We start from the raw sequence: 23,513 nt of genomic DNA, 5'->3' as shown, positions 1-23,513 counted from the left end.
TAAATTAAAAGGTGTTTTGATGACTGTAGTTGCTCTCTCATGACTGTAGTATGTCCCTCATGGTCCTTTTTGCAGCTCCCACCTGACATTGTGTTAGGAGTTACATTCTCTCTGAAGAACTGTTGTGGTACTTTTACTGTCATTACTTAAATAGGTTCTTCTTTCTGTCCTGAAAGTGGCAGCATTATAAGTGGGGATGGAATTGCACAAAACCAGAGAGGTTTTGCAAGGCTTTTGGAGATCTGTCAGGATGAAAGGTGGTATGTAAAAATGTCTTGGTATTAATAATAAATCTGTTTGCATTATAAGATTAAAGAAAAAGTGATAAACCTGAACCATTCAATTTAAAACTAAAACGTGGCAACTTTCTGTTTCAAGAGAATAGATTTTATCGTAGAAAATTGCAAATATCTGGCAGATGTGATTAGAAAAGATGTAAAATAAAAGTTTATCATTTTGTAATTCAACCTCCCAGCATCTGTACTCTTAAAAATGCAGCAAGTGAAACGTCACCTGCTTATTTACAAAAATATCTCAAGTCTGTTTTCCAAAATACATGCTGTGAATTCATTTTCAAACTGGGTGATGTTGGCAAATATTAAATAATTTCTATCTGAGCACATGCTCTGAATTTGTAAGAGTTTGGCAGCTTCTGTAATAAGTTTACTGACTCATGTAAGATGCTGTAACACTTTGGTAAGAAAATCACAGTTGGATGCATTTGTTCTGGAATATTATGGCTCAAAGCCAGATGTATATTTTGACAAAATAAATGTCCCTCTTTTCTCTCTCTTCTTTTCCACAAGAGGATATACTAAACTATATTTTAATAATTCCCAAAATAATCATCTTTTTTATCACTAGCTAGGTGCAGCACAGAACTAGCACATTTCCCTATTTGCAAATTGTTCCAGCAACAGTCACCATAGAAGACATATAGTAATCAGAACATATGGTAGGGATTCAGCCTATACGTGCTTTTTAATGTGACAGTAGGTAGTATATTGGCTGTGTGCCTTGTTCTTTCAGTTATGACGATGATATTCTTCTAAAACGAATTGTGCTATGTGGACACAAAACATATGTATCACTTGCCTGTTACGGAAGTGGAAAAACACGGGCTGCATGAGTAGAATGAGGCAGCATGAGGAGAGTGTCCCGGCCCCTTAGCAGGTCTTGCTCAGCAGCCTAGTCAGTGTTGATCCCCGCTTCTTAGCGACCAGCACACTGAGCAGTGTGGGCAGAGGGCTTATAAGGTTGGGTGCAGCACGAGGTGAGTCCTTCTTGGTTTTGTATATCTGCTCTGCTGGGTCCACAGAGCCTGAAGAAATGCAGAAAGGAGCACAAAGACTGGGACTCAGCAGCTCAGCTGTCATGCAGCATGCCTAAAGCTAATAAACCCAGCTAGACTTGAGCCAGCTTTTCACGGACCTGAGGGATGTATCTGCATTGCACTCGTGATTTCAGGGAAGCAGAGCAGTAATACCTATGTTGAATTTTTGAGGGCTTGGCTTATATCCAGGTGGGCTTATTACCTCTAGCTGTCTACCAGTGTGTTGTTGACAGAGCCAAAGTTTTAACTCTACAGGATCTAAACTGGCTTTGTATCTAGGTTTTGAATTGTTTCCTGCTTTAATAAACCAACTATAGATGATCAGATGGTACCATAATTATGTAGGAGTAGATTAAGTCAAATGAGTTTTAATGGTGGCCATAGGTGCCAGAATCTGAAGTCAGTTATTGGTTCACATCAGTACAACACAGCAATAGAATTGCAGATTATCCTGTTATGCCTCAGCCTGAAGTAGGAATGCTCACTTCCAGATATCAGAGAGGTCTTAATTGCCTATGAGCTGTTTGATTCATTTGCTCTTTCTGTCTCATGGCATGTTCTCATCCCTGTTCTGTCAAAGCACCATCCCTTAATACAGTCAGTAATGTGACTAACCTCATGGCTGGTATGATTTGTTTTTTGTCTCATGCACTCTACAGGAGGATGGAGAGTGCAGTGAATGCTTTGGAGCTTTTTCTGATTTCGCTTCCAGTTCTGTGTTGCAGCAGGTTTCTCTTGGGGAAGGAAAATAGAAGAAATATGGCTTTTTAAGGTTAAATCTATTTTAGCAATTAATGTGGCACAATGAGAGTGGAGCAGCAGATCAAATGGATTGGTGCTGAGGCTCTTCACATCTCCATTATGTGCAATTCAGGAGGGTGTACGCATACATATGGAGAGGGTTACTTTGGGTGGTTGTTCCAAGATCAGAGGTTGTATTTTTGACTTTGTTTTGGTGACACTGCCGTAAGACTCAGAATTAGAGCTGTGAGGAAGATTTTCCCCGCTCCTTGATTTTTAGTATTACTGTAGCTGTATTTCACATGCTTATTTGTGAAACTTCAGAATAAAGGTATCGATTTATCCTTTAAGTCAGCATAAAACCCTTTTTGGTCTCCTGTGCAAGAGAAAGTTGTTAAAAGATGTTTCTTTTGGCAAATGTACCAATTTTGATGCCACCGTTTGTCAGCTTAGTTGTTCTTTCCCAGAGAACAAATGATAGGTTGTGGGGTTACTAGTAGGAGAAGTGATGAGCTGAGATTAATTGAACAGATGTATATTGTCTGCACACAGGATCTTGGAGGATAGGGCAGGTTTAGAGGCAAGTGCTTCAAGGGGGAGTAAATGAAGGGTTTGTTCAGAGGAGCTTTGAAGCGATGATGCGTTGAAGAGGCAATGCTTGGAGTTATGTATTTTGGGTTACAATTTATTTATGGTTTGCTTGAGTCTGAGTCAAACATGGTACGAATCACAGTGGAAGGCAGGCAGGCAATTTTGACCTAGCATTTAGTAGGCATGTCAGACAAGTGTAACATCTCTGCGAAGGCATTTGGATTAAGCATGTTTGTCCTCATGCTGTTAGACAAGACTTTTGTGTCTGTCTCTGCTTAAAGCCGAGGTAAACATGTATGCACAGAACTGCAGTGAGTTCTGTTGACCTGCCCAAAGCTGCAAGTGGAGAGCAGAAATACCTTGCTGTGTAAGGATGAATACCAGGGCACAGTGCTGTGGTAGGGATCCCTACCATTCTGTGTAGTCCTCTTCCTTGCAGCTTCCGGAGCACCTGTAGATAGGGAAAAGGGAAGTTTATAAGTAACCTTCTCCTGTTGGGTGGATTACATTGTATGCTTCTGTCTTACTGCCATTTTTGTCAAATCTCTCTTCCTACTGACCGTTAAGTTCTTGCTTTGTCCAGTTTCCCTAGAAGTTTACTCTACTCTTGGATCGCCTGCAGACCAGAAGAGTCAGTCTCTTGTAAGTTGACACTGATAACTGCTTTGATCTTTCCAGATGCCATGGGGTTGGGACTACTCTGGATCATCCAACTTGACTGAACTGAAAATTTTGCTGGAAGAGTCCATCATGATCCGACGTCTGAAATCAGATGTGCTTTCCCAGCTTCCAGCAAAGCAACGCAAAATGGTTGTAGTAGCTCCTGAAGGCATTAGTGCAAAGACCAAAGCTGTCTGGCAGCTGAAGCAAAGAAGATGGCCAAAGGATATGAAAGTGTAAGTCAGAAACTATTTTCATGATGAGCCATTGGTATTTCAGGTACCTTTATTTAAAAACATCAGTGGAAAAGCAGTACCCTGAGTTCCAAGGAAGGTCAGAGCCACACCTCATGGGAAGGCACAGTGGAAGGCTGTTGAAGGCACAGTTTTAAATGAATGTACAACACAATCAAAACAGCTCAGCTTTTTTTTTTTCTATTGATTTATGTGGTCTACTTTGTCCCTTTATGTGGAATACCATTTCCTCTCTTTTTTTTTTTCTCTCATTAGTCCTTTCTGATTGTCCTTTGTACCTCTTGCCTCCGTACTTACTCTTCTGCCTTGTAATCCCATTCACCCTACAAACACAGCCTTGTTGAAGCTGCGCTGTGAACACAGCAGTAGCCAAAAATGTGTAGCCAAAAGTGTATTTTTGCTTTTTTTGTTATTTTCTGGTATGGATGGCAAATGTGTGTTTCTGGGCTCCTAGGTTGCTAATACAGTTCTGTAAGAACTTAGGAGTTTTTCCTTGCTGTTTTAGTTGGGAAATGCTTTCTCAACTAAAACTACATTTGTGATATGCTTGTCATCCAACTTGTAGGAGTTGAGTAGGAGGTAGGAAGGGAGGTGTCAGAAACAGGAGTGTGTTGAGTATCTGCTACGCCCAGTAGCAAGTTGGAGACTTCCCCCTCCAGTACTCTTTTTGTTTGTGCATTTTTTAGGCTGATTTTTTCCTAGCAGAGTGTTTATTGGCAGCCTCAGGCATCCCAGATCTGTAAGCAAGAAGGAGAAAAAGCATTTCTGCGACTCACACTTATTTATCTTTCTGCAGAAACAAGAAGAGAAGGAAGCTCTTTTCCTCTTCTACAACAGAACAGCAGAAGCTAAAATCCATTCAGTCATGTAAGCTGCATGTCATTGCTTCATTCTGCCTAGTAAATGTGTTTTTCCTCTGAGAACAGGAAAATGGTGCCTTGGAGATAACAGTGCAGGGACATGAAGCATAGCCTCAAGCCAGCTTAGAAAAAATTGATTTTAATTACAATGCACTAAACATTTTCTTCTCTGCGAGTTCCTAGGCTGACTAAGTCTTCTGATTTCATTCCAGATACGGATCTAAACTGTCATTTGAGCCACCTAAAATTACTTGGTGTTTGGGAATTGGATCAAGTTCTGTGGTCTGGACCCTATTTCAATTTAAGGAGGGAGGGAGTAATGAAACTAAAAGGATCAACAGAATTTGAGAAAACAAGTGCCGCAGTCCTGCTGCAGCAGGAGCCCTGAGCCAAAAAGCTTATGAGATGGACTAAGCTTTAGTTTTAGCATGCTCTAAGAATGTCACAGCCTCTGCTGAAGTTCTTGGCTCATCCACAGAGATCACATGGGACCTCAGCAGCAAAAGTTTTCTATCGTAGGTGTGCTTTTAACTCTGTCTTCCCTAGGAATAATTTACTTCTGTGACTTTGCGGCCCTTTCGTCCTTAACCTTTGCTGGACTGCAAAGGAGTTGCTCTAGGTCATATAGCATGACTTTTTAATAAATAGTATGCTAATAACATGAAAACAGTTTACTTTTTGACAGCCCTCTGAATGTAAGGACCAGCTGATGTGCGCTGTGTGATTTCACAGTCTCAGACCTTACTGCAGAATCTGCCTGATTGGCACAGGACCACACTTCAGAGGCCCAGCGCTCATTTCTGTGGAAGAGTTTCTCCCTTTTATGTTAGTGAACAGTTAGAAGACTTTCTTCCTTGTATATTCAGTTGCAAGTATGAACTGAATATAAAACCATGAAGTGCTGTTTACTTGACTCTCATAGGAACTAGCCCATTTTTTCCTGGGATTTAGTAGCATTTAAAATACCACTTATTATAAGCTGCTAATGTACAGTACTATCTAGCTAATGGTACTGTCCTGTGATTATCAGCACCTCCCATGTCTTTCCCCTGATGACAGTGTCTTCCATTGCTTCTATTGAAATGACTAGCCATTTGTTAAATGCAATATGGGAATGAGATATAGAATAATTGTAATGTGTTGGCATCTGCTTGCTACACTGAATGTTCACTTTGTTTTGCTTCAAAATCCAGTAATCCCAGTTGTCCCCCAGCTTTCTTTGTTAAATGATATCGTCACATAACTGGGATCTGAACATCACAGAACCCTGGGAGCTGTCTGCAAAGCACTGATACATCTTAATATAGCGCTGGAAATCCTGCTTGGTGTTTTCTGACAGTTGCTGCTGACCTAAGCTGTGTTGTATTTAGCAAAGAACTTGGTATTCCTGATCTTTGCAACAACTTTGTTATTCCAAAGAAAAGATGACATTTGTATCATCTGTTCTGACAGCTGTTGCTATACTAAGTTATAAATTTTAGGCTTTTAGGTGTTTTTCAGGCTCCAGTTGACCTGATTGTATCACAAATTACTACATAGAAATGGGTTCTGTAGCTCAGCTATTGGTCCATGGCAAAAGCCAGATGTTTTCATTTAATTAACACAGTTCAACTGCGTTTAAAAGGAGTGTTGTTACCTTTCATTGGTCATTAGCCTATGTGCATATGGATAATTTCTAGAAATAGCTGATGTATTTAGATTGTTAAGCTGTAGTAAATTGTTAGTGTGAACCCTTGAAAGAAAAGCTACTTTTAGGATACTATGATGCATGCGTTAGAGACCTTTTCTTCTAAAATAAAAACAATCGTAAGTGTACATAGAAAGGATAATTGTATACAGATTAGCTTAGTGTATGGTGATTGTGCAAAAGCTAGAAATATGGAAGGATGAATAAGATTGTCAAATAAGTATAGATGATCTCCAGTTGATTGGTCTGGGATGTCATGTTTCAAGTAGGATATAATAAATTGATTGATACACAAGTATAAATGTAGGCATCTGTCCAGCTGTGATGAAGAAAAATGAGTGGATTTTCCTGCCCTTTAATCTGTAGGAGGCTTGACTTCCTACATGGATTTTACTGCAACTTTTTTATGCTAGCCTATTTCCTAGTTTCTGTGTGTAGATGAGCAGTATCTTTAAAATTTGTTGTGACCAAAGCCTGTATTCTCTCAGCACATATTTTATAGGTTTTTTTCTCTTTCATGTAGAGAATACATCCTGGAGTTACTAGAAAGTGGGAATGATAAATTCCTGGTGTTTGCTCATCACAAGATAGTGCTGGATGCAATAGTTGCAGAGCTGGAGAAGAAAGTAAGTAATTGACTGAGTTGTCTTAACTATATCACTCTTCCAGCTTCAAAGCTGTTTTAAGAGCTCCCCAGAGTTATGGCCAGTCAGATAGTTTATGAAAGTTAGTAGCAGAGATAATTTCTACTTGCTGTGCTTCTGAATGTAACCTTCACAGAGGGAGCTGAGCTGTCAGGGTGAATGCCTCACAGGGTGCACTTTGTATTAGCTGAATGGCTTTTGTTGTATTTAATGTTCTTTAATCTCCATTGTCTGCCCTGGAGCCTGTGAATTGTTGGAGGAGTGTTACCCTGTGTGCCCATCTCTGCTTTGTCCTCCAGGCTTTCCTCAGAGAGGGAGGATGTAACAACCCAAGTCCAGCTATGTCTGCCTTCCTTTATCTCTGTGATGCTCTTACATTTTTGAACTGGGATACTGTAGGGAGACTTGATAGACCTGCCAATCATTTCTCTGACTTCAAAAGCATTTGGCTAATTATTCTTGAAGACTTCCATGGATGCCCCTAAAGAGTTCTGGGTCATGCTGGGACAGTGTGAAGGATGGTTTAAGTTAATATTCCAAACTATAAACCACAGTGGTAGTGATGACTCTGCGGCCTCTGTGGCAGCATCCTCCAGTAGAGCAAAGATGTTGGACACTGAGAGTTATGGCCCTGCATCATCCGAATTTGTTTTGCCTCTCGTGAGCCTACCACAGAGCAACTGAGATGTGTAAGATCCCATCTCCTCCCATCGCAACAGGGGAAGACTTAGGGAGGTTGGGGAGGTTGTAGCAGCTGTAACATCAGCACACAGACAGTGTTCAGCTTTGTATTAAGCCAGTTGCCTTTCCACTGTACCTGAGTTCCAGCTTGTTGCTGTCCTTCCTATTACTCAGGACTGGTGGGAGAGCAATAGAGCAAGTCATGCATTGTGAACAGAGGGGAGGTACATGATATGCTGAGCTACAGTGCCTCTGCCTTAAAGGTGAGGAAAGAAACAGAATCCACTAAAACATCGAAGGAGGATATGGGAAAGGGGACACAAGGCCTCTAAAAATTATCTTCTGCCTTTTCACAGCATGTTGAATACATTCGCATTGATGGCTCCACACCTTCAGCTGAGCGGCAGTCTCTGTGCCAGAAGTTCCAGTTCTCAGAGAAGCAGGTTGTGGCTGTCCTGTCCCTCACTGCCGCAAACATGGGCCTGACATTGTCTGCTGCAGACCTGGTGGTGTTTGCAGAGCTCTTCTGGAATCCAGGGGTATGCATCCTGGAGGGGACAGGGGTCGAATGTTCCTGGAGAGCAGAAACACTGGCGCATGGGAGGAGATGTAATGGGCAGGAGACTTTCTCTAGGGTTTTTCTCTTTCCTCCTCTGATGGCTACTTGTCTGGGCACCCCCAGGTGCCTGGGCTTGAACCAGTGATGCTGGTTACACAGCTTGCTGGCTGGAGAAGATGATGTGAAAGGGAAACATGCTCCTGTTTCTTAACTTGACAAAGCTCTCAACAACTCACCCAGTCAAGACCTGAAAGGGTCCATCATCAGGGCTGACCCTCTACTTTTTAAAAATGGTCAGTGCCTTTTGGGAACCCAGTGCACGAGATTACTTCTGGGCTTAGTCTGTGTTTGAGGATGCAGGTATTAACAGGATCCAGATGAGCAATAGTCACTAAGCACAAGAAAGGAGATCTCCCTGTTCTCTGGTGCTTATGCTATTTCTTAGATGTTGCAGCTCTCACTTTATTTTCTTTATCATGTTTTTACATAAAGATTTTGATCCAAGCAGAAGATCGGGCACATCGAATTGGACAGACCAGCTCTGTTAATGTTCACTACCTGGTGGCTAAAGGCACAGCAGATGACTACTTATGGTAGGAAGTGAAAAAGACACTGGTTCTCCTGCAACCTGTTTTCCCTGTTTGTCACATATGTGATGTAAGGTGCTTAATGTTAGTGCTGATTTCCACAGCTTGTGAGGGGAGGAGCAGTAACTGCCAATCAGGGCTGCTGTGAGCTGGTGACATGGCCTGGCCACAGTGGACATACATAACTAAGTGGATGACGAGCAGGAGGAATAAAAGTAGTTATCTGACAAAGAAAGGGCTGTTGAGAGAAATTCTGGGAGAGCTGATGCATCTAAAAACTTCACAGTCTCTGTATAAGGAGAAAGAATTGTATTAGATACTGCCCAGAGCGTTTGTGTGCTGGGGTACTGTAAAGTGCTGAGTACTTTCAAGCAAAGTCAACAGACACTGGAGATAGTTCAATGTATTGTGGATCAGATCTGAAGAGCAATCTGGCTGCTGAGTGCTTAGACAAGGAGCTGTGGAGGAGGACTGCACTGTTGCTTTCTTTTGCTCTTCAGTTCAGCCCTTTGGATGGACTAAAGAAGTGCTACTGACCCACATCTGGCGAGTTGTGGTCTGAGCCTTTTTGGCTGCAACAAGAATTAATCAGTGGACACTCATCCTTAGGGCTGGGGAATCTGACATCCTGGGGAAGGGGAGGATCTGAGGAATCCTTAGTGCTGCAAGGGAACTGACCTACAAATGATGAAAAGAAATTATCCACCAGCTGGTTCATTTGAAGTCCACAATTACATCTTTATTACCTTGTTTAAAGGAACGAATGAACTAAGTGAACTTGTGCAGTTCCCAGAATATCATGATGGCAAATAATTATAACCCTACAATGCAGGGATCTGGAAACTGATGCATCACCCACATTTCATGGAAAGTTAATGACAGTAATTCTGCCTTTATTTGTGAAATGCTGTCCATGCAGTCATTTATGCTTAGTGGGAAGGAAATATGGCTCTTCAAAGAAGGTCAGTGGCATCCTTTTTAAAGGCGAGAAAAAGAACAAGAAGACAAGGCTATTTGGTAAATGCATTAATTGTGCTGTGGCCTTTGCTTCTTTCAAAGTGTCCAGTCTGCAGATGCAGTTGGGACCTCTCAGCCTCTTGGGCCAGAGATGGATTCTTCCTCCTGCAGTATATTGGGAGATACCCTAGAAATGCTGATGTGTCTGTTGGTGGGCATTACCATTGCTTGCCTTGGAGACCGAACACCCAGGCTATTGGGACTCCCTTTAGCTATATCTTCTTGTTCTGACTTCATACCATTGCTGTTGCCTTAGTCAACTAGTTTCGCTATTGGATATGTGTGTTCTCCACATATTTATAGCCTGAAATCCTCTTCTTGTTACTTGTTTAAATTGGATTGATTGATATCCCAAGACAGCATACAGTGATAAACAAAAGCAGGAGAGGTTAAGGAACTGACAAGCTTTGGTAGAAAAGCCATCTTTATACCCCCGTTGTATCTTTTTTTTCATCTACATATAGTAAATGACACAGTGTCCTTGCATGGTAGTTTCTTCTTTTCAGTAGTATCTGTTTATCTCTCCTAGGCCAATGATTCAAGACAAAATCAAAGTGCTGGGGGAAGCTGGTCTTTCAGAAACCAATTTCTCCAAAACAGCTGAATCCACTAATTACTGCCCTAAGGTAATTGACCTGAAAGAATATTGATGGTCCCTGGGAGAGGCTGAATGGGCTTTGGCTTGTGTACATCTAGATTGCCAGGTGATTGGCAGGCTGACCTTACACCTGTTCTGCCTTTAATGCCACAGACCAGATTTTCCAACTCCTTCCAGGATACATGCCTTGACTTGGACTCTCCACAGAGAGTTCCCAAACCTGCTGTGTGCAAGGAGACATGATAGCCTCCATAGCATATACATGTATGTATACATATGTATGATATAGATATCATATGAGATATACACACATGTGCACTGTCTCAGGGCAAGTGCCCTCTGATTGTTGCTCACTTTGTTTTTATACGGCAGCGTGTGTGCAGATTCTGTCTGTTCTAATTTCTCAGCCAGATCCAAAGCAGAAGACCATCTACGACCTTTTCCAGAGGACCTTCTCTGAAAGCAAAGATGACATTGATGAAGTTTTGCTTTTGGAGGCCGCTGATGCTTGCTGTGAGTTTGACTCTGGCAGTGCCTTGCAAGATACAGAAGGAGCGGCATGTTCAGTGAGTTCTCCCAAAAAGCGGCGTATTGAGGAGTTTTTTAAAGTGTAATGATGACAGCAAAAGAGAAAGTGGCTAAGAGATTTTTTTTTATTAAAAAAGAGAAAACAAAAGCAATCAAGTATCATTTTTTGAATTTTCAGAAATAAAAGACTTAAGTTTTCTGTATCTCTAGTGCATTTCATCTCAAAGGATGAGAAGGCAGTCTGACAGTGTGACCGATAAGCAGCGTACACCTGGCAGCCTGCAGGTTTTGCAGTCCTGGTTTTGCTGATGACTGAGTGGCCATGGGCAAGTAGCATGCTGTTTTGTTTCAGCATGTCAGCTTCCACAGTTGTTATGCTTAAAAAGCAGATAATGGTTGTCAGTCCACAAGGCAGAGCTGTTGTGAAAACTAACTTCTGAGCAGCTGCAGAGTGCTTTTAACCATCAGTCTTCCATCTCCAAGATTTTTAATCTGTATTTCTAGGAGTCAGTTCATGGGCAAAATTTGGCCCTGCAGTGAGGAGAAGAGGTCCAGACAGGTCTCGACATTTTGTGGAGATGAGGAAGAGGAGGGAGAGCCCCAGATTTTTGTCTGTGCAGAGCAGTCAGTACCTTGAAACTAAGTAGTATAACTGTCTGCCAGGAGGTGTGTATTGTCTGTTAGGCACATGTCTGCCTGAGCACACTGATCTCTGGCCCCATCTGCCAAACCTTGTGACCTGCTCCATGGTGCGTGCTTCTTGTGTCAGTGGAGGGTGAAGCTTGTGCTGACTGCTAGGGATTAAGCCTGGCTGCTCAGGAAGGAGGGGGGGGTGTGTTTTCTTCAAGACTTGAGGCGAATTTCCACAGATGAGTGAAGAGAGCGGGACATGTGTGGACTTTTGCTCTTGTTTTTTAAGAAACCAATTCTGGACTGAGCTGTTTAAATAAAAAGTTGTTTTAAGTCATTGTTCCCAAGCTTTTGGTACTTTTTCTGTTTTAGAATTTCATCTCCCATTTGGATCTTAAGCTTGAGAAATGTGCGATGCAGTGGAATTATTAGTGATTTTTAAAAGTATTTACAATGGCTGAAAGATAGGTCTTTTTGGGGATGCTTCCTTTTGTGCTTTCTGAAATGCATCAATTTTCAAAAGGGAAACTCCCATGATACTTTGCTTATAGGTGAATCAAGAACTACTTCCATAAGACATTTAGGCTGGTACCCTAGGACCTGTTATTTGCTCCCATTACAGTTCTGTTCAGGTTACACTGAGAAAGCCAAAAGCAGCACTGTTGCTTGGTGCAGTGATTAAAACATCCGTTTTCATTTTGTGATAGTCTCTGTCATGGTCTCAGCCCTGTGAACTAGGAGATCTGAACTCCCACGCTCAGTGCTGCCTGAGCAAACCTGCTCTTTGGTTCCTTTCAGAAGCTTGTGACAGTCACTGTCCCTTGGGCATCACCTGATTCCACTTCACGGCAGTGAAAAACTCTAGAGGCCACTTTTGATGTGGGTTTGGTGTAAAGGCAATGTCTCTGTTTATCACAACTGGTCTTTTCAGGCATCTCTGCAGGGCTGTTTTTCATTTTTTTGTGTATTACTGCCATTGTGGTGTAGTGTAATCCCAGATTAATGTCTTTCATGCTTCTGGTCTTAATACTAGATATTTGGAAATGGGCTAATGTTAAGCAAATGTGACCAGGGAGTACAGGAAAGGATATAAGTGGTACCGGTTAGCTATGTTTTACAGCCATAATCTGCAGAGAAGGGTGGGGGAAAAGCAAACTGAAGGCTTACATTTAGCTTCTGGAGGCCAGGAATTAACATGCTGTGCAGGTGGCATGCTTGGGTCTGTGCAGGTAGCAGACACTGACAAAAAGACCTCTCTTCCATGGTCAAGGAAGAAAAAGTTTGTACTACAACATCAACCTGATAACTGGGATATTTTTTCCTGCATCGAAGGGTTTGATTATCCCACCTTCAGCAACATGCCATGGAAATGCCCTACAGGCTGTGTATGCAACTGTGCTGGGTGGAGGCTTGCTTGTCGTTCCTGACTGCTGAAGGTGCTTTGGTGTGTGTGCAGGTGGAGTAGGACTGAGGATCATGTGACTGGCCAACTGGAGGAAATGCTTTATCTCTGGATTTGAGACAGAGAGGTAAACATAATTTCTGTTGCTCCAACAGCTGGCCAGGAGATAAATACACACTTTTCAACATTTTTAAATGTCTTTCTTCTTGAAGACAAAGTATTTAATCTGTTTCTAGGAAACATGATCTTTCTACTTGAAGAGAGGGTTGTTCTGAGTAAGGGGTGAGAAATGTTGCTGTCTGCTTACTGAAGAAAAATACGGAAGACATTATTTGTATACCCATATTGTCATGTCCTATGGGAGTAATTCTCTTCCTTGTAAAGCTACAGCCATTTCAGAATAATATTTTTTTGAAATCTGCTAAAAGTACCCATGGAGAATTCTACTTCTCATAAACTCAGTATATGTTATCCATATATTGATAAATCCCAGCCCTCTTAGAGGAATGTTAGGTGTACTCTTTCTTCGTTAGGTCCCATAAAATCTCAGCTGGTTTGCCTTGCTGCAGAGTTACAAAGACTTTTCAAATACACTTGAGATTTGCTTTATCCTTACTAGATGAAAAAGGGGAGAAGAATCTTGCAGGAAAGTGCTTTCAGTCATTACATCAAGGGATTGGAAAGACTGTGCAGGCCTTAGCCCAATTACACCATTTGTCATTAATATGGTGAGGAGGAGGTTGGGAAGCTGCCAGCAGGCTCAGGCAGGATCCTCCAAGGCTTGCTGATGAGAATTTGTGCAAGGTAGCGTGCAGGTTGCTAATGAGACCCACAGGCAGGCTCGGGAACATGCAGTGCCCTTGGGCACTCTTACACCTGCCCATCAAAGATGGTATAGCTGTAACTTTTTGACATTATCTAAAGCCCAGTAAAGGCAAGGTCCCCTCTTACTGGATCTTTGAGCATCTTACTGTGACTGGATGTCTGCTTATTCACCTGTGTCTGTGCTCCTGCCCATGTTAGAGAAAGGTGTGTTTTCAGGAAGGATGCCAAACCAGGAACAACAGGTAAAAATACCTGAACAATGAAACGGAGCAGTTTGAAGTATGTCTTCAGCACATGAAGCTGGCCAGCCTGGGGCATGCAGAAGAGTTCAAGGTGGTGGACTGTCGAGGCAAGGCTTTTGGAGCTGTCCTGGCCTGTCTGCATCTATCCATCTTCTCGGTCACTTGGAAATGTAGGTTTATTTTGGCAGTGCTGGGAATGGCTGTTCTCGGAAGGGATTGGGTTTGGTTGTTGGCAGAGCTGTCTGTACTACTGGCAGGTGAAGGATATGACTATGCGCTGTACTGTCACAGTGAACTTTGACTCTGTAGATACAGACTGGAGAATAGCAGTAGATCCTGGATGAGTTGGATGACAATTCTTTTTTTTTAACCAAATAGTCACAAAGCAGCCAAAGGAACTTTTCATTTTCTTTTTTTTTTTCTTTTGATATGTTGTTATCAAAGATGTATCCTGTGAGCCATCATTATAATGAGGATCTGAAAAGGGCAAATATATTCCTAGGATGTATTAAATGAGATTTTGACTCAACAGAAGGAGATATAAATACCATTGCCTAAAGCCCTGCTGAGCCCTCATCTGGAACAGGGCTCTGGCTCAGCAGCTCCCAGGAGGACTCGCTCGGATGGGAAGAGAGTTTGCAGGGATGACTGGGGAACAGGCATGACAGAGGCAATTAAAATGTGAATGTTCAAACCCTCAAAGCAAGAGACAAGAGGGGATGTGGTATCTGTCCATGAGCATCTCTGAAAGTACAGACCCCAGCTGCGGAAAAGCTAAGGCAGTGGCAGGCTATGCTCTAGTTGTTAATTCCCTATTAATTAAATAGGCTGCAAGTGAGGAGGAGGGCTGTTGTGGGGTATGGGGCTGTCACGGGAGGAAAAGCACCTGCAAATAGTACCCAGGGACAGTTTTTGTGGGTGGGCTTGCAGCCCCAGCTCCCTCCTAGCAGGAGGGGATGAGCTGCAGCTGGCTCTGCGCATTAAAAGCTCTCAGGCTAACTGGATTACATTTCTTAATGGAGGTTAATGGGTTGTTAATCCTGTTACGAGCACTGCAGCTCGGCAGCATTGGTAGGTGTTGCTTACCCAAGCCGGGTCTGAGCAGCGCAGGAGCCCTGCTGGGCCATGGCCCTGTGCTCCGGTGCTGGTGGTAGGGGGAGCTGGGGTGCCCGGGGGTCTGGGGGCACCGACTGGGCGTCCACATCCATGGTGGCACATGGTGGCTTTGGTGGCTGGTTGTCTCAACACTGGATGAGCCCAAGGAAATGGGGTAGATGCTGTGGTTGCACCTTGCCTGGTTACCTTGGAACCTCGGGGTTTAGGGCTGGTATGCTTTAAGATTAGAATTCATCCTCATTGATTTATATATATATTTTTTTTTTACCCCTTCTGCAGCTCTGGTGTGGTTTGCTGTTCCTTTTTTAATTCTGACATCTACCTACTACTTATTTTCCTCAAAAATGAGGTGACTGTAGCTGCTCCGTCCCCTCCCCTGGTGTGAGCTCCTCGGTGGGTCTTCCAGGATCCCGAGCTCTGGGGCTTACACCTCCCGCCCGGCGCTGCCGGGGCTGATGTACCGCTGGGGTTTCACGTTAATACACGGTGTTTTCCGAACGAAGCATCCTCCACCATCAGGCTGCGACGGCGTCCCGGTCTGTGTGCTTTAGGCTTTAGATAACCCTGTTGTCGGGGGATCAACGTACAGAATGTACAGCGCGACCACAGAGCTCGGCCCCGCCGCGCTGTAGACACGCCCGCTCCCCGTCCCATCCGCCCCGCGCTCGGTGGCCTCTGCCCGTCACTTCCGGCGGCGACGGCTCGTACCGCGCCTGCGCAGTTCGGGTTTCCTTCTCCGCGTCGGGGGCGGACAGGAAGATGGTGAGTGGGGCTGGGGCGCCGCGGCCCATCTGCCGCCATCCGCCCCGGGGCCGCTGCGCTGGGGCCGCGGGGCGTGGCGGGGAGCAGTGCGGAGTGGGGCACAGGCCGGGGTCCCGTGTGGGCTCTGCCCCCGAGCAGGCTCCGTCCCCGCGCTGGGGGAGGCGGCTGCGAGAGGGGCTCGCTCCCGGGAGAGCCTGTGAGAGATGGCCCGAGTGACGGGAACGGCCGGCCGAGGAGGGGTGCTGGGGAGGCGCTGGAAGACCGAATAGGCGTCCCAGGAGGAGGCCGGGCCCGGGTTCAGAGCGGACTGCGGGGTAAGGGGGTGGCGGTGCCGGCTGCAGCGTTCCGTGTGAGAGCGGCCCGGCCCTGAGGAAGGACGTGGCCTCGCTAGTGCTTGGCTGCCAGACTGCGGCCCTGTGCCCGGAGCGCCCCGCAGCAGCTGGGAGGCTGCGGCAGCGTGAGCGTCTCGCCGTTTCATAACTAACACTATTCACAACATCGGGGAGCGGCGTTGGTGGGCTGCAGAGCCGCTTTTGAGTGCTGAGCGCTTTGCTGTCGTGTCAGGAGAGGGGAGCAGCGGAGGAGATGGCGATCTCAGTAAAGTTGAAGCATATTCTGGTTTGCTTCCCAACAGGCTAAGCGCACCAAGAAGGTTGGGATTGTGGGTAAATATGGTACCCGTTACGGTGCGTCCCTTAGGAAAATGGTGAAGAAGATTGAAATTAGCCAGCATGCCAAGTACACCTGCTCCTTCTGTGGCAAGGTGAGAGACCTCCTTCCCTAAAACAGCCTTTTAAAATAACTTTGTTATTGATGCTAAAATGCAATTTCATGCTTTGGTAATTTTTCTACTGAAGAGATAACTCGACTGGTTTTGAGACAGTGTTTAGTTTATTGTGAGCTTTAGGCTACTGTCAGGATCCCTCATAAAATAAAGAGTTTCTAGACATTTCACATGCATGTTTAGTGGCAGTTAAATGAAAACAAACACAAATTATATTTCATTACACAAAATAGAAATGTTGCCATACTACACGTTTTAGGTATCTAATAAAAAGACCTGACAGAATTAAAACAGCACACTTGTTATCCTGATAATTAAGGCTTGACTTGGGTTGTGTTGTTTTTTTTTTTCCTTCCCCTTCAGTAACATTACAGTTTACCTGGGGGCGGAAGAGGGTTTGCTTTTCCCACTTACAACTTTTGATTGCGGTTCCTTTCTTATATTTGTGTGCTGTATAACTCTGGATGGGAAAGAATTTCTGATAAGAAGTAGTCTTATCTGCTCATGTACACTATCAAAATTCACTCTTAAATCTGGATTTTGACAGTTTGAGAGGCCTATCAGCTTGTACTTTGCCCAGATAATTTTTGTTGATATCTGTAAAGTAGGTATCTTTAAGTGGCTGGAAATTTAAAAATATTTCAGTCTTTTTTTTATATTAGTGTCTTTCTCAGGTGAAGTGAGAATGTTGATAACCCCATTTGCAGAGCTGCCTAAATCCAGTATAGGTCTAGGCAAATCCATTGTCATCTTTGCAAGGTGGTAGAGACTTGCTCAGGTGAAAGCAGTTCAGTACCCACCCCTCACACTTTAGGTGCTATTCAAGGGCATCTGGTTTAGAGCAATCTTGGGGTGTCCGGGGAGCACTAATAACAGCAGTGTTATGTTGGTCATCAAACCAGGTAATAACCGAGAGTATTGGTTATTGTGACCAGTGTAACTCCTTACTATTTTTCTCCTTCAAAAAGTGCTGAATTTTTGATGATGCGCTTAAAAATGACCCACTTTATATGTGAATGAAAAAGTGTTTCAGAAGGACTTTCCATGTTGTGAATAATCTGAATGAAAACACTTGCTGATCCTTGCCTGTCTTAACTAGACTTATAGGTAATGCTGTGGTATGATGCTGATGTCCTCACCTGAAGTTTGTTGGATGATAGTACAAGTTCTCTTGGCTTTTTCAGCTGATGGGGAGTGACAATTTTTTTTTCCACCTTTTGTTACAGACCAAAATGAAGAGGAAGGCTGTGGGTATCTGGCACTGTGGATCCTGCATGAAGACAGTTGCTGGTGGTGCCTGGACTTACAAGTAAGGAAATAAAGACGCTCCTATCAGCATCTATTCTTACATAGCTGAGGCATAATACAGCTTTTTAATTATTTTTTTTATTTTAGTCTACTAACCATTAAGTAGATCTGTCTCGAGTTAGTGATGTGTGGGGAGTTTTTTGCATGCATTGTTAAAACTTGATGGGATGGATCAAATTGTATTTGATTGCTATTCTTTCCTGTATCTGTTGTGCACCTTCTGAGAATACTGCATTTATCCATCATATTATGGCTGCTGGTTTTGGTGGGTCCCTCCAAAATTTCTTTATCTCTTTGGGCTTTATCAAAGCAGTTTTATTCTTAAAAAAAATGCAAGCTTTGCATCTTTTCCCAAACTTCAAATAAAGAAATTGAAATGTTTGCAAATGCTGAAACATATTTTTACTTAAGTGGTTTCTGCCTTGGCTGTAGCAGCATTTCTTGCTGGAGATGTGAACTACAGTTATTGCTTGTATGAGGTGTTGTGCTTGGGCCAGTTTTTTGGTGCTGTTGGAGGAAAAGGAGCAGAGGGTGGCTGATTCATCCAGCTGTCTCAGGGTGGAATCAACTGTATGGGTGACACCTGACAGATGTCCTTCCAACCTATTCTAAAAAGAGCTTCAACAGCTTCTAATAAATTGCACCTCTGACCTGGGGATTATTTTTCCTTCTTTGATTCTTTTGACTCTATAAAAACCTTAATTGTGTAAGGAAGTTCATACCTCTTTCAAAGCCTAAGCATCATTTTTTTTGTGGTTACTATACCAGCCTTTCAGTTCAGAAACACAGATAAAATAGGCAAAACCAGGTTTACTCCAAGGAAAATGACTTTTATGTTTTGTTTTAATTTTAAAAGCATTGAATCATTATAATGCTTATTGTGATGGTGCCCTTACTTACTCCCTTTCTTTACTCTCCTCCCCTCCCCCCCCCCCCCCCCCCCCCCCCCCCCCCCCCTCCCCCCCCCCCCCCCCCCAGTTCTGGTAGAAGACGCTGTTGTCCCACGCATAACAGTCGCTAGGAATCTAAGCCCACGCGCTTGTGCATGTAGTCGCTGCATGACTGGGTAATTTGGGTTGAGATGTAGCTTGTGAAGTTGCATGTGCTTCTGTAGACAAAGGCCTACGCTTTGTTGTCATGAAAATCAAAGTGGAATTAGCCCCCTGTTGACAATGCAATCAGGCGATAACTATTTGAAATTACTAGTGCTTTCTCCAAAAAATAACATTGGCACGGGTTGTTCTCCTACTGCCATGTGCAGATGACTCTGCTTCTTCTTCCAGTACCACCTCTGCAGTGACAGTCAAATCTGCGATCAGAAGATTGAAGGAATTGAAGGACCAGTAGAAGCTACGTCCCGTTCTTGTGAAACATCCTTTTTTTCCACTGTCAGGATCTGTCCTTTTAACAATAAAAAGGTGATAATGGAGTGGAATCATGTTCGTCTTTCTTCAAAAAGTCCTGTCTTGCTGTATTGTATTTATAATTATGGAGACTTTAGTAGTGCTATCCAGTAGTTGAGTGGCTGTTGTTACTGGTGAAGCCATTAAAAACCACTTTTCCTTTACAGCTAATTGCATACTTTGTTGCTTCAATCTGCTGAGGTGAATCTGAGGAAAGCTTAAATAGCTTGAAGAAGCCTGGCACATCTTAAGAGTCCTTCTTGTCTGTGCCTTGAGGAATAGCGTAGAGCTCCGTGAGTGGAGGAATGGACAGATGTAAGGAGAGGGAGGAGAGAACATGGAAGACATCACTCTGCCTCTTCCTGTTTGCCTTTGAGGAGAGCTCAGGAGAGTAGGGCATGTGCTGCAAGATGGAGAGGGGAAAAAAAAAAAAAGAGCTTGGGGACAGAGATCAGAATGGTAAAAGAGCAGCTATCATCCTCTGTTGCTGGCTGGTGCTGCTAATTTTCCAGCTACAGATTGCTTGCTACAGCCTGTAGCGTGTTCTGTCGTGTGCGGATCTCAGGGTTAGTCCACCTGAACGCACTCTATGGCTTGCTCTGCCTAGGCCTGATAGCAGGCTCCCATGTCTGTATGTGCAAGTTCCCTAATCCATACTGAGTCACAACAAGAAATTTTCATGCTGAGCCAACCCCTGGGACATTCAGTCTTGGAGGAAAAGCTGCTGTTTGAGTTAATAATTGCCTCCAAATCATCACTTTAGACTGTCAAACTTAGAATGCTGGAACATTTTTTTATGGCCTATTTGTCAGATAAGTTTCAATTTGGTTTGAGGTTTGTTTTTGTCTGGGTTTTTTGGTGACTGCAGCACCTTTCCTATCCTTAACAATAGAGGTCAGAAAACATGAGACTTGGTAATAACCTTGATAGCTGCTGGATATAAAATAGCCAGCAGGTAGCATAGTGGTTGCTTGCACTTGCTCTAACTTAAGCTTTAAATGGATTCAGGTGGTGATGAGCTATGGGAATAATGTCATTAATGAGCCTGACATCTTTGAAAGATTCAGAGCTGGACCTAAGTAGGAACCTTTTCCCAAGCTGCAAAAAGTCTGTGGCTCAGAAGTCTGGCTGCTGCGTCCATGAACTTGTTTCCTAAACTTATTTTTAATTCTGTGCTATAAACTTCCCTTACTAAAGTAAATCCATGTATTCAGGTATCCCATGTCATTCGTACCAACCTGTGTATCCTTCACATGACCTCCCAGCAGTGATGATGGCCATTCTGTGGGACTCAAACAATCAGCTTTCTGGGAGAGAGGTCACGCTGCACATTTCTCCATTGGCACACCTTGTTCTGCCTGTAGTGCAAGGTGAAAGAGTTGTGTGGCAGGCTTGAAGTGCAGGTGACAATGGGTGGCTGTCCTTAGAAGCAATGGCTCATTTTTGTATGTAGATGAACACCATCATGGCCTTCTGCACATGTGTTTTCTGTTAGCAGGGTTTCGAGGAAACCCATGGGTTCAAGAAACTCTTGGCTGAACTCTCCCATTTTTGCTGCTGCTTTTCTTACATGACGTGCCCACAGCAGCGTTCTCTAGGTACTTGTCAGACCTCCCACCTCGGTTGGAGTGGCTGCCCTGGGCACTGTTTTTGCTGGTCCTGATTCATTCTAACCAGCTTTCTTGGGATGCCATCTCCAAGCTGCCTTGCACTTTCTTTTCGGTTAAGATGTTTCTGCTCCCTTGGGGGTGGCTTTCCACAGTGGATAGCTGGAACAGCTCAAGGAGCCAGCTTTTCTCTTGTTGGCTGCTGCTCCCACTGAAGACAGGGTGAATGGTTATGTGAGGATGGCTTATGCTGCTGTGAGGATATTGCTGCTGTCTGAAAAAACAGCTGCTGACCTGCCTCAGTGAGTTTATAAAGGGGTGCTGCCCCTAACTTTGGGTTACCTTCCTACACAGGTTTATGAAGTGCTGTCGTCCAGGAGCTGCTTTGCAAGTGACTGAGACATCCTTTAGGGAAACTCTCAGCAAGAAGGAAGGGTTGGGGAGCTTGTATAGACTGGATGTCCAGAAACAGCTCTGTGTCCTGCTTGGACCTCCAGGAAGAGGAGTGAAGTGGATGCGGGGGAGCCACTCCAGTTGCCAGCTCACATGGAGATGAGTGAGCGCAGGAGGTATTGGCCACGCATCTGTGCATTACACTGGAAGAGTGCTTTTAAGAAGGTTTCTGAGCAAGGACAATGCTTCTTAAATGTATCAAAATAAAGACAACTTCCTTTATGCTGAAGATGTCTTCATTTAAAATGTGAGCCATTTTGTTGGGAAATTCTGATGAAACCACGTAAGCACTGATGACTTTGCTTGCTACTTCATCATGAGAAAGCCTTTGTTGGTAAAACGCTCTATGTGCTTGCGGGGAGGTTCCTTTGGTGCAGTGGCCATACAGCTCTGCCTCTAGAAGGAGCCCTAAGGGGCTTGAGTTGCTCTGTGAAGGCCTGTGGTTTTGCAGGGAGGCACTGAGTGGCCAGTTGCGGCCAGGGGAGGCCTGACAGCTTGGAAACAGCAGCCCAGCTGCCTTGGTGGTGGGCTTGGAGGTGGAAATGCTGTTTCCAGTGAAGCTGCAGAAGAGGTCCAAAACTCCAGTACCACCTGCATGAGGGGTTCCTGCTGGAGCAAAACTTAACAGGGATCTGCAGTGATACAAGAGCCATGGATGTGACTCATCTGCCGTAGGAAAGTCACTGCTACGCCTCAGTGATCTGCCGGAGGTGTACTGCTCTGTCCTTGGAACAGCTGCAAATGTCCCCTGCTTAAATACATCCTGCTCTCTTCTGGGATCCCTGAATTGCTAAAATCAGATGTAAATGGTAAGCTGGTGAGCACGCTTCTGGCAAATTCAGATTTATCTGCTGTCTTGAAGGCTTGTAACTGTCTGTGACAGCTGCTGTGTGGAGGTGTGTGTTACCAGCTCTCGCTGCTCAGGAAATGAGGTGCCTTTACAAGCAGGGTAACGTTCTTCATTTTGCTTTTTGTTCTTGACTCAGTGTGCTTGGGTCACGTTTCCATGTCCCTCTCCCCTCCCAGTTGTGGGTGCTGAGATATAACTCTGCACACCTATGTGCTTCATTAATGCAGAAGTTGTAATTAAAGTACAGGTTTCTGATTAAAGCCCACTCAACTGCTATGAAGCAGCCACTCATTAACAGGTGCAGAGGCTATATCTTCACTATGTTGATATCCCGGGGTGATTGCACAGGTATCTTATCTAAGATGACTTCTATTCCTGCTTAGGAAGTTATTCATTCCCTTTGGGATTAATATTTGCAGAGGGTGGAAGCTGAGCAGGGTGGAAATAGAGAAGATAAGGATGTGGGATGATTTTTTTTTTTGATCTGGACTGCATGGTCCTACCTGCATCCTTGCTTGGGCTGCACCTGCAGAGCTCCTGAGAAACACCTGTTTTTTTCCAAGAGTGCTATGGTACCCTGCTCTGCTCCTGAGCAGGGGCGTTTTGTGGTGGTGAACCTTCAGGGCTGCCAATTCATCACGTTTCCTCGAAGTGAGAGCAGGGAGGAGAGTTGGAGAGGGCAGGGAGGATGAAGGATGCTGTGGTCAAAACACTGTCAGCTGGCAATGCTGCGAGCGGCCAGCGGGCGACACTGCCGCTCTGCTGCTCACTGCTGCGAGGCTGCTGCTTGGCTGCATCTTCTCAGCTCTCCTTCCTATCTAGGAGTAAGGCTCTGCTCACCTGTACGCACGTCTACGATAGCTTCTTAGCTCAGCGTTTCATGCTTTCCTCCTAAAATAGACTGAAACAGGGGTTTGTGCCAAAAGATATCAGGAGGTAGAAATAGGAATACAGCAGTTGGAGAGGGGGTTTTGCGGTCACTTGTCACCTCTAACAGAACTGAATTTGTGTTGTTGCTCTGTCCAAACCCTGCATATATCCTGGGAGAATTTGTGGCATCAATGACTACGTGATTTGGCCAGGTGACCCTCAAAATTTGTTGTTTCCTCTGGGAATCTAGGGTAAAAACAGGAATTCTTAGCAATTTTACTTACTCCTTTCAGTATACTTGGTGTTGAGCCTTGGTCATGAACTTGGATAGCATTGTCTAAGGTCCTGTAGAAGCAGAGAGCAAAGTGCTGGCATCTGCCTTGGAGGGTGTGAGCTTATGGCAGTGACTGACCCATCTGGATTGCTACAGCTATGGGAATTGGAGGAGGGTTTGATGGAAATGGAGACTTTTGATTGTTCTGTAGATGTGGCTGAGCAGGTTGGTTGATCTTGATTGCTTT

At 44.2% G+C, this 23,513-nt stretch overlaps 2 protein-coding genes across 5 annotated transcripts in view; both read left to right on the top strand.

Annotated features, from left to right (window-relative positions):
- Positions 1-11,698, top strand: part of SMARCAL1 (SWI/SNF related, matrix associated, actin dependent regulator of chromatin, subfamily a like 1) — a 48,148-nt gene extending 36,450 nt beyond the window's left edge. Inside the window, 8 exon segments of the mRNA XM_068407354.1 lie at positions 3,344-3,515; positions 3,518-3,561; positions 4,376-4,446; positions 6,650-6,752; positions 7,808-7,990; positions 8,503-8,603; positions 10,144-10,240; positions 10,620-11,698. Of these exon segments, the coding sequence (XP_068263455.1) occupies positions 3,344-3,515; positions 3,518-3,561; positions 4,376-4,446; positions 6,650-6,752; positions 7,808-7,990; positions 8,503-8,603; positions 10,144-10,240; positions 10,620-10,826 (978 nt within the window). The 3' untranslated portion in view covers positions 10,827-11,698.
- Positions 1-21,494, top strand: part of RPL37A (ribosomal protein L37a) — a 259,950-nt gene extending 238,456 nt beyond the window's left edge. For 2 of the 4 annotated variants that reach the window (XM_068407360.1, XM_068407359.1), the window contains exons 2-4: positions 16,352-16,480; positions 17,728-17,810; positions 19,093-19,238. In XM_068407360.1, coding sequence (XP_068263461.1) covers positions 16,352-16,480; positions 17,728-17,810; positions 19,093-19,156 — 276 coding nt within the window. In that variant the 3' untranslated portion in view covers positions 19,157-19,238. Of the gene's footprint in view, positions 1-15,655; positions 15,718-16,351; positions 16,481-17,727; positions 17,811-19,092; positions 19,239-21,173 lie in introns of those variants that run through there. The other 2 variants (XR_011048746.1, XM_068407358.1) reach the window with 2 other exon arrangements.
- Positions 21,495-23,513: the final 2,019 nt, after the last annotated feature.

The sequence above is a fragment of the Nyctibius grandis genome, chromosome 9, assembly GCF_013368605.1.
Source record: "Nyctibius grandis isolate bNycGra1 chromosome 9, bNycGra1.pri, whole genome shotgun sequence".
In the NCBI taxonomy this organism is placed as follows: domain Eukaryota; kingdom Metazoa; phylum Chordata; class Aves; order Nyctibiiformes; family Nyctibiidae; genus Nyctibius; species Nyctibius grandis.
The sequence above is the reverse complement of the archived record's forward strand: the minus strand, read 5'-3'. Positions and strand labels throughout refer to the sequence as shown.